Source organism: Schistocerca piceifrons, chromosome 3, assembly GCF_021461385.2.
Source record: "Schistocerca piceifrons isolate TAMUIC-IGC-003096 chromosome 3, iqSchPice1.1, whole genome shotgun sequence".
Classification (NCBI taxonomy): Eukaryota; Metazoa; Arthropoda; class Insecta; order Orthoptera; family Acrididae; genus Schistocerca; species Schistocerca piceifrons.
The window spans coordinates 105794630-105808539 of NC_060140.1; the positions used below are offsets into that span (position 1 = coordinate 105794630).

Sequence of the window (13910 nt, forward strand, 5' to 3'; positions counted from 1 at the left end):
TCATTGTATTGAAGTAGTTCAGAAGCAGGCTGGTTACTGATCAGTTCGAACAACATGCAACTGTTACGGACATGCTTCAGGAACTCAAATGGGAATCCCTATAGGGAAGGCAACATCCTTTTTGAGGAATACTATTGAGAAAATTTACAGAACCGGCACTTTAAACTGACTCAGGGTTGCTACAGGTTCTGAAAATCAGGGGAATTTTGAACTTATCAGGAAAATTAGGGAATTATCAGGGAAATTTGAGGAAAAAAAACCCTGAAAAAATCCCATGTCTCAGTAGATGAAATGATTTGTTAACTGAGGTGTCATGCATCGTCACTGGCTGGGTGCAGTTGAGTACGTTCGCCGCTTCTCTATTCCCTCATTCCTACTGCTTCTTCCCTTCCTACCACTCCCTTCAGCTTGCAGTCAGTGCTGCCACCACTTCTTGCCGCAAGCCTAGCAGCTACCGACAAGAGGCAGGGAGGTGTCAACAGTGGTTTGTTTGGGTCTGATTCTCAGTGCCTGAGTTGTGTCTGAGTGATTCTGTGAATGTGTGTGTGCTCTCATTTTCTCACAAAAGCTATGGCTGAAAATTGGTTGTGATTGTCTTTTCTACATGTCTGTCTGTGGCTCAGCAATCATCTTTGTGATGAGTTGCTACCTATTCTCATTATTATTGTTTCTCAGAGTATTTGAAGAAGTTATCTGTTGCATAGATTGATCATGTGGTCTCATTTCATCAACATGCTGTCGGTGGCTCGTGATCAGCTGGCCACACAAGTGGATTTCTGTGATAGGCCAAACTGGAGGTCATTTCTGTGGGTATCTGTAATGGATCATGCCGGCCAATCTGAAGCCATTCGATTCCCACTAAAGTGCAGCCCCTGCCTGTCAGATCTAGTCTCTTCAATCTGCCTGTAGGCCGGTTCTGTTTGTGTGTGGCATAATGCAGCAGATTTTCATGGTTTATCCATGGACCCAGGACTGCAGTGCTCCTCACCAGGCCAGGGGCCATGGATGATGGATTTCAGGAATTGAAACTGTCTCACCACAAGTATGTTGTACAGTCTGGTGTTTTATAGACATTTTATTTGTTCTAGTGCATTTTGGCAGTTCAAAAGTAGTTTATATGTTAGAAAGTGTGGATGATAAGAAGCAGAAAATTGTGTCACTCATTGGTGATTTGTATGCTCTGAAAAATCAATTATACCTGTAAAATAATAGATATAACACTGTGGGTAATGACCAATAATAATGAACATTGTAAAATGAACAGTTTATTGGCAGTCACCTACAGCATTGGTTTACACAGTTCTTCCCTACCTTATGCATGTCTTTCAAGAGGCCTACTTGTGTCTGAGGTTATTTCTGAAATCAGTGAAGGTATTTTAAATCTCTCTTGCAACTCCAAGGAAATGCATATTTTTGCCACCAATTGTGCTTCATTTTATTGAAATTAAAGTGGTCATGAAACACATATACCATTTGGCTTGCTTTCTACATTTAAAAACAGTTCAATACAAAAGATGTTGATGTTAGTGCTTAAGATTTTTGCTCACATCAGGAAACACCATTTTTTTTAAAGCTAGTTCCTCATTTATATTTAAATTTTAAATATGTCTGCTTGTGTCTGTAGATGTGTGGATGGATATGTGTGTGCGTGCGAGTGTATACCCGTCCTTTTTTCCCCCTAAGGTAAGTCTTTCCGCTCCCGGGATTGGAATGACTCCTTACCCTCTCCCTTAAAACCCACATCCTTTCGTCTTTCCCTCTCCTTCCCTCTTTCCTGATGAGGCAACAGTTTGTTGTGAAAGCTTGAATTTTGTGTGTATGTATGTGTCTGTTTGTGTTTCTATCGACCTGCCAGCGCTTTCGTATGGTAAGTCACATCATCTTTGTTTTTTTAAAAAAAAGGTTGCTTCGTCAGGAAAGAGGGAAGGAGAGGGAAAGACGAAAGGATGTGGGTTTTAAGGGAGAGGGTAAGGAGTCATTCCAATCCCGGGAGCGGAAAGACTTACATTAGGGGGAAAAAAGGACGGGTATATACTCACACACACACACACACCCATATCCATCCGCACATACACAGACACAAGCAGACGTAACTATATATATATACATCCTTTCTCCACGTCATTGCCCAATGGGACTCAAAAATATCTTATGCCAGGTGTCTAAATCATATAAAAATACTATATGTGGCTGGCACACCCTTGGTACATGGCAACTCATGCCCTAACACTCCACTGCTGTCAGACATGTCTGTTTGCAATTCCCCCTTAAATGGCAATGAATCTGAAGGTGCCTCTGACCTGACAAGGGTAACTTTAAGGTCACGATGAATGTCTCTATGTCGTCCTTCCATGGCCAAGCAAGATACACACATAAACCAAAAAACTATCAATAAAAAATATTCACTTACTGCATCACATTGTGCTTTCACTTTGAGACAATGTACAAAGGCTGCAGATGTGGTAGCAAGAAGTAGTTGAGATAACTGTTACTGCTGCCACCAAATGTAGCAGTGTCAGAGTATTTGGCGACCACTTCGTGATATCAAATGTAGTGGCCCGAGCAGACCAAGCTGTGGTGTGTGGGAGTTGTCAGGCTTTGCCAGGAGGCATTAGTAACATAGATAGGGATATCTGGAATGACATTCTGTTGTCAGTGTGAATACACAGGGTAATGTAAATACTGCATAGCATCATGCAGCGAGAGGACCTCAGCGCACACTGAGGAGAACTGCTGATCCACCTCGTTGGCGAGTCATGGTGCTAGTGCCACAAGTCACTGAACACTGGCTATCTTGGAGATACGTGGGTGCCAGTGGGGAAGATAAATAGGCACTGTCTGTTATAAGATTTTTGACAGCACAAGTCAGCCTACGCCTCAGTGCGCTCGTAGATGGCCCATCATGCTTTTAATTGAGCATAGCTGACAGTGTAATCCAGGGAGATGGTTGTCATGTAGGACAGTCACCACGAACAACCCTCTGTAGGAGGATGTCCAAATAGGCTGCAATGGCAGACCATGGCTTTGGCATACATTGAGGTGGTTGTAGACCACATCGATCAGCTTGTCATGGCTTTACTGCAACTCAGTAGACTGTTATTCTCTCTGGTACTTGTGTCATGGACAGAATGGTGGCATGACTAAATGTGAATGTGAGCTCTAAAAGCCCAATTATTTAAGCAGCATAACCTGCACCTGTGACATGGTGGCTCTAATTGGATGAGCACATTTGTTCTGGTTATTGGACTTTTCAACATTCCATGCCTCATTGCTGTGGCTCAATAATTATTCTGGGTTTTTGAGCTCAGGTCTTTCAACAGCATGTGACTGTTGCAGTGGCCCTCTTGTGCTCACAACTACAGAATGTTACTTCACACTGTCCTGTTATGATGTACTGCATGGTTTTCTGTTTTGCTTCCTTGCTCGCAATTTGTGTAGCGACACTCCATGTTTACATACTGATTGGCACACTGGGTATAAATTTGCCTGCTTGACTCTGAACTTGCTGAGTCAAAACTTCAAAAAATTTAGGTGTATGTGATGAACTCATTCTTGAGTGGAACAATATTGTGTAAAGTACATTACTGTAGAACTCACAAACTTTTTCAGGATCTTGAATTCCTACACTCACTTCTCAATTGCAGCTAAACAGTGGTTTGCATATTCATAATATACAAGTCAATAAAATAATTTTCATGCACATTTTGCTTCCTTGTCAATGGTCCAGAGAGGAATTATGTAACAAGTTGTTATGTAACATAGTGTAAAAGTGGAAATATCTACTAACCCATAAGGAAATTTTGAAACACCTTATTAACCAGTCCTTCTACAAATTATCTTATTGTGTAAATTCAGAGTTTGTAAATTCCTGTTAACTGCATAGGAAGCAGCAATGTTCATTATAAAGCTATATGCCAAGGTGTTCAGCATTGTAAATGAGATTCAGTTGTTGCAGATGTTTTCCTTGAAAAATACCCATGTATTCAAATAAATAATTAGCTACTTGTACAAGATAAACAGCAGTAACTTAATATAAAGCAGGAAGCAGTAGCTGCTTTCTGAGTTTTGTCTTTTCTGCCATTTGCCTTGGTTACATTTGTTGTTGTTGTTGTCTTCAGTCCTGAGACTGGTTTGATGCAGCTCTCCATGCCACTCTATCCTGTGCAAGCTTCTTCATCTCCCAGTACTTACTGCAACCTACATCCTTCTGAATCTGCTTAGTGTATTCATCTCTTGGTCTCCCTCTACAATTTTTACCCTCCATGCTGCCCTCCAATGTTAAATTTGTGATCCCTTGATGCCTCAGAACATGTCCTACCTACCGGTCCCTTCTTCTTGTCAAGTTGTGCCACAAACTCCTCTTCTCCCCAATTCTATTCAATACCTCCTCATTAGTTATGTGATCTACCCATCTATTCTTGGGGTAAACATAAATGGTATTGAGAGAATTGTGAATTGTGATTTATTAGTCTCGTAACATACACTATCAAATCATGTGATTATGGTACAGGAGACACGTCAAAAATTAGAAACTAGCATCTAATATTAATTTTTAAAACTATATTAAGTCTATGTAGCGGTATCTATATTTTCTTATTTTCTAGCATAGGTAAATATCTTTTTTGATAATGGACAATTTTATTTTTTTTTTATTTTTTTTTGTGCAATATAATGCTAATTTGTGGTTCGAAAAGTATAGTGATTGTTAATAAAGTGTACCGAGATACAGTTTAAATTTTAAGAGATGTGTTTGTTTTGTTAATGTTACCTTTACTCGTTCCATAACCTTCGCAGCTCTTGCTTTTGATTGATATGTGGAACATTTTTAATGAATAAACAAAATTGATGAACATATAGTTGCTGTACTAGAAAAAAGCTGATTCCAACGTGAGCCATTAACAAATCTTATTTGTTCTTTTACAGCATATTTGACAGCAGGTGATTATAATGTTATTTCTATAGACTGGTCACCTATTGCAAGCAATGCAGCATATGATCAAGTACGAGAGGATCTAGTCATTGTTGGTCAGTTTGTGGCAAAATTTGTGGATTGTTTAGTAGAGATACATGGCCTGAACTTGTCAAGAACTCACTTGGTTGGTCATAGTCTGGGTGCCCATGTTGTTGGTGTGATTGGAGGGTCATTATCACAGCAGAATAAAGTGGCACTCATCACAGGTACAGTATTCAACACTGCTAACATTTAAAAAGAAATTATTTTGCTAAGGATATGTCATCTTTTTCATATAAAGTAACAAAGAAAATCAGTTTTTTGCAAATTGTGATGTCTGCAGTTATGACACAAGGTGTTGTCCATGCTTGTAACTCTTGGTTGCATATCTGTTGTTGCAAAATCTTACCAAGCTACCAAGCTACAAACAGATATAAAGTGCAAAATTGGATACAAAGCTATTCAAAAGATATTTATAGGAACAAGATGTACAGAGTTTCCAAAAAGTAAAGTAACGTTTTTGTTGCATTGCTATCAGCAGTTGTTCTTGCCTAATTAAAGGTGCTTATTTCAGAACTAAAGTTGTGGTTTTTTTTTCTGAAAGCTCCAGTTTTCTTGTGTTCACCAGATGTCTATATTTCATGTTTCCGTCATTAAATCACAGTATAGGTGGATAAAGACTTGATTTCAGTCTCTTGAACTTAGTTGTATAATACAAATTACCCTACTGGCCATTAAAATTCTTACACCAAGAAGAATTGCAGATGATAAACGGGTATTCATTGCACAAATATATTATACTAGAACTGACATGTGATTACTTTTTCACGCAATTTATGTGCATAGATCCTGAGAAATCAGTACCCAGAACAATCACTTCTGGCTGTAATAATGGCCTTGATACCCCTAGGCATTGAGTCAAAAAGAACTTGAATGGCGTGTACAGGTACAGCTGCCCATGCAGTTTCAACACAATACCACAGTTCATCAAGAGTAGTGACTGGCGTATTGTGACGAGCCAGTTGCTTGACCACCATTGACCAGACATTTTCAATTTGTTAGAGATCTGAAGAATGTGATGGCCAGGGAAGCAGTTGAACATTTTCTGTATCCAGAAAGCCCCGTACAGGACCTGCAACATGCGGTCGTGCATTATCCTCCTGAAATGTAGGGTTTTGCAGGGATTGAATGAAGAGTAGAGCCACAGGTCATAACACACCTGAAATGTAACATCCACTGTTCAAAGTGCCGTCAATGCGAACAAGAGGTGACCAAGATGTGTAACCAATGGCACCCCATACCATCATGCCAGGTGATACACCAGTATGGCGATGACGAATACATGCTTCCAATCTGTGTTCACCGCGATGTCGCCAAACACAGATGCAACCATCATGATGCTGTAAACAAAACCTGGATTCATGCGAAAAAGTGACGTTTTGCCATTCGTGCACCCAGGTTCATCGTTGAATACACCATCGCAGGCGTTCCTGTCTGTGATGCAGCATCAAGGGTAACCGCAGCCACGGTCTCCGAGCTGATAGTCCATGCTGCTGCAATCATCGTCGAACTGTTTGTGCAGATGCTTGTTGTCTTGCAGACGTCCCCATCTGTTGACTCAGGGATCAAGACGTGGCTGCACAATCTGTTACAGCCATGCGGATAAGATGCCTGTCATCTTGACTGCTAGTGATACAAGGCCGTTGGGATCCAGAACGGCATTCCGTATTCCCTCCTGAACCCACCGATTCCATATTCTGCTGACAGTCATTGGATCTTGACCGACACAAGCAGCAATGTCGCGATACGATAAACGACAATTGCGACAGGCTACAGTCCGACCTTTATCAAAGTCGGAAACATGATGGTATGCATTTCTCCTCCTTACACGAGGCATCACAACAATGTTTCACCAGGCAATGCTGGTCAACTGCTGTTTTTGTATGAGAAATTGGTTGAAAACTTCCTCATGTCAGCATGTTGTAGGTGTAGCCACTGATGCCAATCTTGTGTGAATGCTCTGAAAAGGTAATCATTTGCATATCACAGCATCTTCTTCCTGTCAGTTAAATTTCACGTCTGTAACTCGTCATCTTCGTGGTATAACAATTTTAATGGCCAGTAGTGTAAATGGAAACATTGTCTGAATGTATTTAGTGGTACAAATTGAGTACATACCATCATGGAGAAGATTGCAGTTAGATAAAAGTGACTTATAATTAAAACATTCTGTTGAGGAAGAATCATTTCGCTCTTCTGTTTGTGAACTACTTCAGGAAGACAATGTTTAATACTTCAGCCATAGTCTGCCATCATATTTATGTCTCATCTCCCTTGCTAGTGCTCTTCTACAGTCTTGAAGCCCTGATGGAACCGATCACCTTGCTCATCACTGATGTCTTCCAAAGTTGCCAAGGTATTTATCAAGGTAACTGTATAGGAAATGGAATTTGGCACTCATATTACATCCTACGAGATGAAATGCTGACAGCACATCATCTATGAGACTTTCATAGTTAGCAGTTCTTTTATTGCTGTGGAATTTCCAGTACCACTAGTATACTGTTCAGTATAATCTCTAATTCATAGAGAGGACCAGAGACATTATGGCCATAGACAATCGTATCTTCCTCTGTGCTCTGTGTGTGTGTGTGGGGAAGGGGGGGGGGGGAGGGGAACACTCTTCCTGCTTTTAGTAATTTGACACTTTTATGGTATCACCCAGTACACATTTTTCTTGTGCTCTGGAGGCTAACGCTTCAGCTGCATGTTTAGAGACAGACCCTGATTCATTCCAAGCTCTTCCATTTGTTGACCACTTCAGGGAGGTCTCGTTTAATGCTCCAGGAACAGTTTGCCATCATATGTCAGTCATCCCTCACTTGTAAGTAATTAATCTAACTGTGAACTGCTGGAATGAGAAAGTTTGAATTGTATGAAAACCAGAGCATGAAGAGCAAAACTATCTACAGATTTGAAATCAGCAGATCAGAAACATTAAGAATCAGTAAAAAAATCTCATGCAACAAAGAGTTTGAAAAAAACTATTGACCAGTGTAATATTTCAATCAGAAAATCTGTTCACTAACTTATTGACTGCAGCAGTTCCAGACTCTGATGCTTCACAATGCTGATTATGTATAAACTTCAAAATCTGTGCTGAAAAAAAGAGTACTTCACAGAAATATGTTCTCTCTTCTGTGATACAGACATTGGGGGTATAAGCTGCTTAAAGCCAAGCCACTGACTGAATTACTTACTTTGTGAAATCCCATGTCATTTTTCAGTATTGGATTATATTATAGGGTAATATTCCACCCAGCTCAATCACCTCTTGTCTCAGAAACAAACTGAAAGAAGATTTCAACTTCTCAAAACATAGATTATTGTAGGCAGCTCATTTGGAATGTAACCTCTACCCATTTTCTTTGGCATTCATTAAAATGATTGACTGAAGTTCATAAGTAGGCATTCAGTGGCTTACATTGGTAACTGTGCACATGGCAAAATATGAATGTGAACTGAGTAATTACAATGTTGAGAAAAAGCATCATCTTAAAAGAAATAAGTTATTTAGGTAGTCTCCTCAATGTAGTCTTCTTGAAGTTTCTTTTAGTTGGCTGCTGGTAGATTCATACTTTGTGAAGAGAGAGCCACATTTTTCCAAGCCATGCATTAAATTTTGTAATGAAATGTTACGGAACTTTTTTGTCTTCTTTACTTATTGCACTAGTCAGAATCCCACAGTACATCACACAAATAAACAATTATAAATTTTTTAAGCTAAATATCTGCCTTCCCACACTTGGTAATCAACATCCTTTTCAAACACAGAACAGAACTAATAACAAACAACTGAACTTCTAGACCAACACTACATTACTACGTGCTGGTGATGTATAGCTCATGAATAAGTCATTCAAAAGAATGCTTCATCCTGTGAAGTGTGAATCAACAACTCTGTTTCAATGAACTGTTATTTCAAACACTTCACAGTTCTCACACTTTATAACATTCACAACTCATTTTATTCGGTTGTGGCTCCCTCACTGTTTTAGTATACTGACTGCCATTCAGACCACCACTGAAATGGACTGCCTTGCCTCTGTAGCAAGGGTTCTTGCAAATATTTGTCCACTTACACTATCGAAGCAGCTCTTAGGTGTGGAGTACTCTTTAACCTGGAAGACACCACATTAAATTCAACCCAGAGATAGGAAGTAGATTTGGTGATGGGAACTGGGATTTTTGCAGTGGCTGTGGATGTGTGCACTTTGTATTTCTCAAATTGCCTTATCAGATAGAATTTTACTTTCTAACCCAAATTTTTATCAGAAAATCGATATAATCTGAATTGAGAATCAAATAAATTTTCTTCTGTGAAAATTGAATTTCCCTCTATACTGAAAAATTGCCAGTGTAGCTTTTCAATTAACTTCTCAGCCATCTGGTACACATCACCATGAATTTTAGTGTTATTGACAAACTTGTAACACCCAGTGACCACCCTTTCACTGCTCATGTCTTCAAACCAGTCATTGAAAACTTCCAATACTTCACAAGCTTGTGTAATACATACAGTGTTGTCTGTGGTCAAATTTGGAAGAGCTGGATAATTGATAATTAGTAGTGACATCAGGGAATGCTTGACATCAGCTATTATTACAAGTGCACCTTGTAGTGGTATCCTGTTTTACTGCCAGGGCAGGCTCTTTCAACCTGCGTACTTCTTTTTTTAAAAATTCAGTATTTTTCACTTTATTCAGAACGACTTGAATGTGCTGAAGGCTATTATGAACAATTAAATTTATGGTGTATGCAAAGCAGGGGATTTTTTTTCCAGGCTGTGAGTCGTATAGCTGCCACAATATTAGCAGCATTGTCACCAACTACACACACAACTTTTTCTTCAGAGCCCCATTCCCTGGTTACTTATCACAGTTCTTCAGTGAGGTTTTCTGAATGTGCCATTCATTATATCTAAAACACTCTAGAAGAGAAGACGCCAGCTCCAGGTCTTTAACATAGTGTGTTATCACCAACAAATAGCTCTCATTACTGGCTATAATCCACACAATGTCTTCTACAGAATTAATTTTGGTTTTTGCCATTACTTCCTTTGTCATTGTGTATTGTTATTGGAGAAATTTGTTGAAAATGGTCTTTTATACTGGAATTCAGTAAGTGCCATTCAGTTTACTTATGAACTTTTGAAACTGCTTGCTCTCAGCTATGCTAAGGGACAAGTAATCTTTCACAGGCCAAGTGCAACATCTATCTCTTGATTTATTTTTTAAGAACAAAAATGATGTAACTTACCAAACGAAAGCGTTGGCACATTGATAGAGACAATAACAAACACAAACACACACACAAAATTCAAGCTTTCGCAACCCACGGTTGATTTATTTTGTTAGACAGAGGCTTCACAAAATGCATAGACAATGTTCCTTGATTTGGAGGTTGACTTACTGCTCTTGAGGTGGTACTGCCATCCACTGGCAGTGACTGCCATTCAGTTCTGGCATGTGTTGATGTTGGTTGCTGATCATCCTGGTTATCTTTACAAGAAATATCAAGGGTTGCAGGAGCAGGAGGTGCTAAACACACACAAAGACTCTGTTGGCTGCATCATACAAACATGATGAGCAAGTTTGAATGCATTTCCTCCTTTATATGAAATAGACAAAAGTTGCACTTGGCTTTCCCATCACCTACTTTGGCAAAGAAGCCCCATATTTCACTATGTCTCTGTGATCGCAGGTTGCTAGCAATAATATAGCAGTGAACAGATACAAAAATGCATTCCAAATAAAAGAAAGAGTGATTTTACCCAAAATGATACCAATGCAATGTGACAGTATACCTTTTGTATCTGGAGGTTTATTATTTTCAACAAAAATAAAATCAGCCGGAAAATTAATTAAAAATTAATTAAGGTAGGTATATAGACTCTATGGCAGTGGTAAATGTATTCATTCTGTTTTGGATTGAATTTTAAGGAGAACATAACTTTACGATACATGTGTATATAATTGGTAAACTGGACTTTTCTGCCATAGAATATGATAAACAAGATATCACATGGCAAATAAAGATTTTTTTGGGCACATAATCCAAGAATAGCAAGGTAGATGAAACATATTTCCTTCTTTACATGAGACAGAGTTCTCTGTTTATCTCTTCCTTGCCTCCTCCAACCATAATCTATTTAAATCAGACCAGATGCTGTAAGTGTGTAAACCAGGTGTCTCCAAACTATGGCCTGCAGGCCAACACTGGCCAGTGAACACGATCACGATGCCCTTTTTTCAGCCAGTCATAGCTCATGTCACGTCACGTCATCTCACCAGCGAATGACTGCAGATATTCAAAGCATAGGCCATGTGATGTATTCAACCAATAGCAACATGTCTATTAAGTAGCACATAGTGGAATCCGATATATAAATATTAAAAAAAAATCATTATCGGCCCTTGGTATATCGAGAATAAATATCGATATATCAATGGAAAAAATATTGACAAACTAGCCTGTAAAAATATTGGCTGCGCGTTATTAATATACTGCTGGTTTTAGAGCTACATATTTAAGTGCTGACTTATTATTAGATATTCTGTACATCAACAAGCCAGCAGCCTGCTTATCCCCTTAGAGCAAGAATTGATAGGAATGGTTGATTGGTTAGTTGATTTGGGGGAGGGGACCAAAGGATGGGAAAAGAAGTTAGTCATGACCTTTCAATGGAACCATCTGGGTATTTGCCTAAAGCGACTTAGGGAAATTATGAAAAACCTAAATTAGGATGGCCGGACACGGGTTCAACACATCACTCAATATGAGAATTGATAGGAAAATGATGCACGTTTACCCTGGCTATAACCACTTTGCTAACAATGGTAACTGCATGTAAATGGCAAAATAAAAGGTGTTCAATGGCTCTGTCATTCACTTTCGTCACATATTGGATTTGTCCTGAGCACTTCATGTCGACTTCCTGTATTTTCATTTCTACAAATGCCAGTGACCTAGGAGTTGTATGGTGAAGTTAAATGTTGCAGTTTCTGCTGGTAGTGCTGAGGACTGATTGCATCAACATTTCCCCTCACATGTCTTTGCCCATGTCAAAGACCAGTCTTGTCATTTAGATTTTTGTTCATTATTTTCAGCAAATATTTTTGAAGAAAGCTGATGTGAAGAAAAATTGTTTTTTAATGCAACAGGTGTGCTATTTCTTCACATCAGAAGTCTTGTTATTCCATTCACATTGCCAAATCCCAGTGCAATTGCACTTCTTTTGTGCCACCTATACTTGCTTCACGCGGTCAAAGAGAAAGACTGGACACGATGAAAGCTCAAAAAGCAGTAAGACTGCTTCTCACTCTGAAAGTAAAATTATGTTCTATTACAATTGCAAAAGAACAATTTCAAGTATTTAGTGAAAACTGTAGAAAAAAATATGAAATAAAATCAAAGTATTGGAGCCTGATATTACCATTTCATTATCAATATATCAGTAGGAGAAATATGCCAATATATATCGATATTTTTTGGAAAAAATATTGATGTACCAATATTTTAATAATGTACCAATATTTTAATAATGGTGTACACACAAATAAGTAAAGTTAATAGCTTAAATTAATATAGAAACAATTTAGCTACAAGAAAAGCTAAGCTTTCATGTATATTATTGGTCTTTTTTAGTATGTGTTCCCTTTTAAGACATATCAGACACAAATGTGCCAATAAAATTTTCAATAATGACATAAATGGCTACTCCGTGAATTAAGAAATCATCGCGCAATCTTACACTTAACATAATTTATCTTGTGTGAAATAAAATTTACTTCGAGAGTAACGTTTCTCAAACCACCATTTGCAATATTTTCCTGTGATCTGTTGGACGTGTATACACAGGGCATGCCATATTGGCTTCCCGTGCAGATTGCTGGTGGAACAGCATCATGTTTCTGGAAATACAGGAAGTGAGAAGCATCAAGCAACAACGCTATGAGTGTGCAAGCAAATTCCCAAATCCTTCTGTTGAAACAAATAGAATGCAGTTGCGTGTTAGCTATTCTTGTTGTTGGCTGTTTTAAAGTACTATGAGCAAAAGCAGAAATCATTGTGCTATTACTGAATGCAAAAAAGCTTCATATAAAACTACAAATGTTGTTTATCACCAATTTCCAAAAGATGGAGAGCTCCAGCACAGATGATTGTCATGTTTTAAAAGAGCTGATCCTGTTAAGGTGACTAATGCAAGGATTTGGGGAAACAGATGACATATTAAAATGTCACTCCTGAGGAAAGAAAAGTATGCTTTGAAAAGAAGTAACAATGTTTTCAAAGCCAAGTCTTCAAAGTTTATTGTGGAAGTAAATAGAATGTGCTTCTTCTGCAAAAACCACCAACAAATTTAAGGTAATGTAACTTAGTAATAAAATGTAGGTGGAATGAGGCCTGAAAGATATTACAAATGCTCACATTTAAGAACATTCTCACCCAAAGCTTACACTTAACTTGTTGAAGAAGAACTACACTTTTCCTTGCCAATCAACAAATCAGAAATGAGTGAAAGAATTCAATTTCTGAATGGAGTGTTGGATCTTATAAAAGCTTAGACAGAACACACTAAAGGGTTGTTCTAACATGTATTGTGGCAAAAAGCAATACCTGCTTGTCATTCCAGAAGGGTTTCATAATTTCAGTACACTCTGTGTCTGTATAGTTCTTTGCACTTTACACTGACATAAACAATTATGAGAGCTTCACACATTTTGACTTCTTGGCAAAACCAAGACTGTTCCAGGAAATTTGTTTTTAGAATTCATGGGCTGAGTGCATTTTACAGCAATCCAACATCTTTTGAAGTGAAAAATAGAATGTGGCTTCTGATATTGACTGGAAATACAGAATACAACCCCTTATCAGCAAATACATCCATTATGGTGAA

General features: G+C 38.5%; 1 protein-coding gene across 1 annotated transcript in view; it reads left to right on the plus strand.

Moving 5' to 3' along the window:
• The window catches only part of LOC124788425 (lipase member H-like), a 154974-nt gene that overhangs the window by 71616 nt on the left and 69448 nt on the right, over positions 1-13910 (plus strand). The window contains exon 3 of the mRNA XM_047255692.1: positions 4924-5178. Within this exon, the coding sequence (XP_047111648.1) occupies positions 4924-5178 (255 nt within the window). The remainder of the gene's footprint in view (positions 1-4923; positions 5179-13910) is intronic.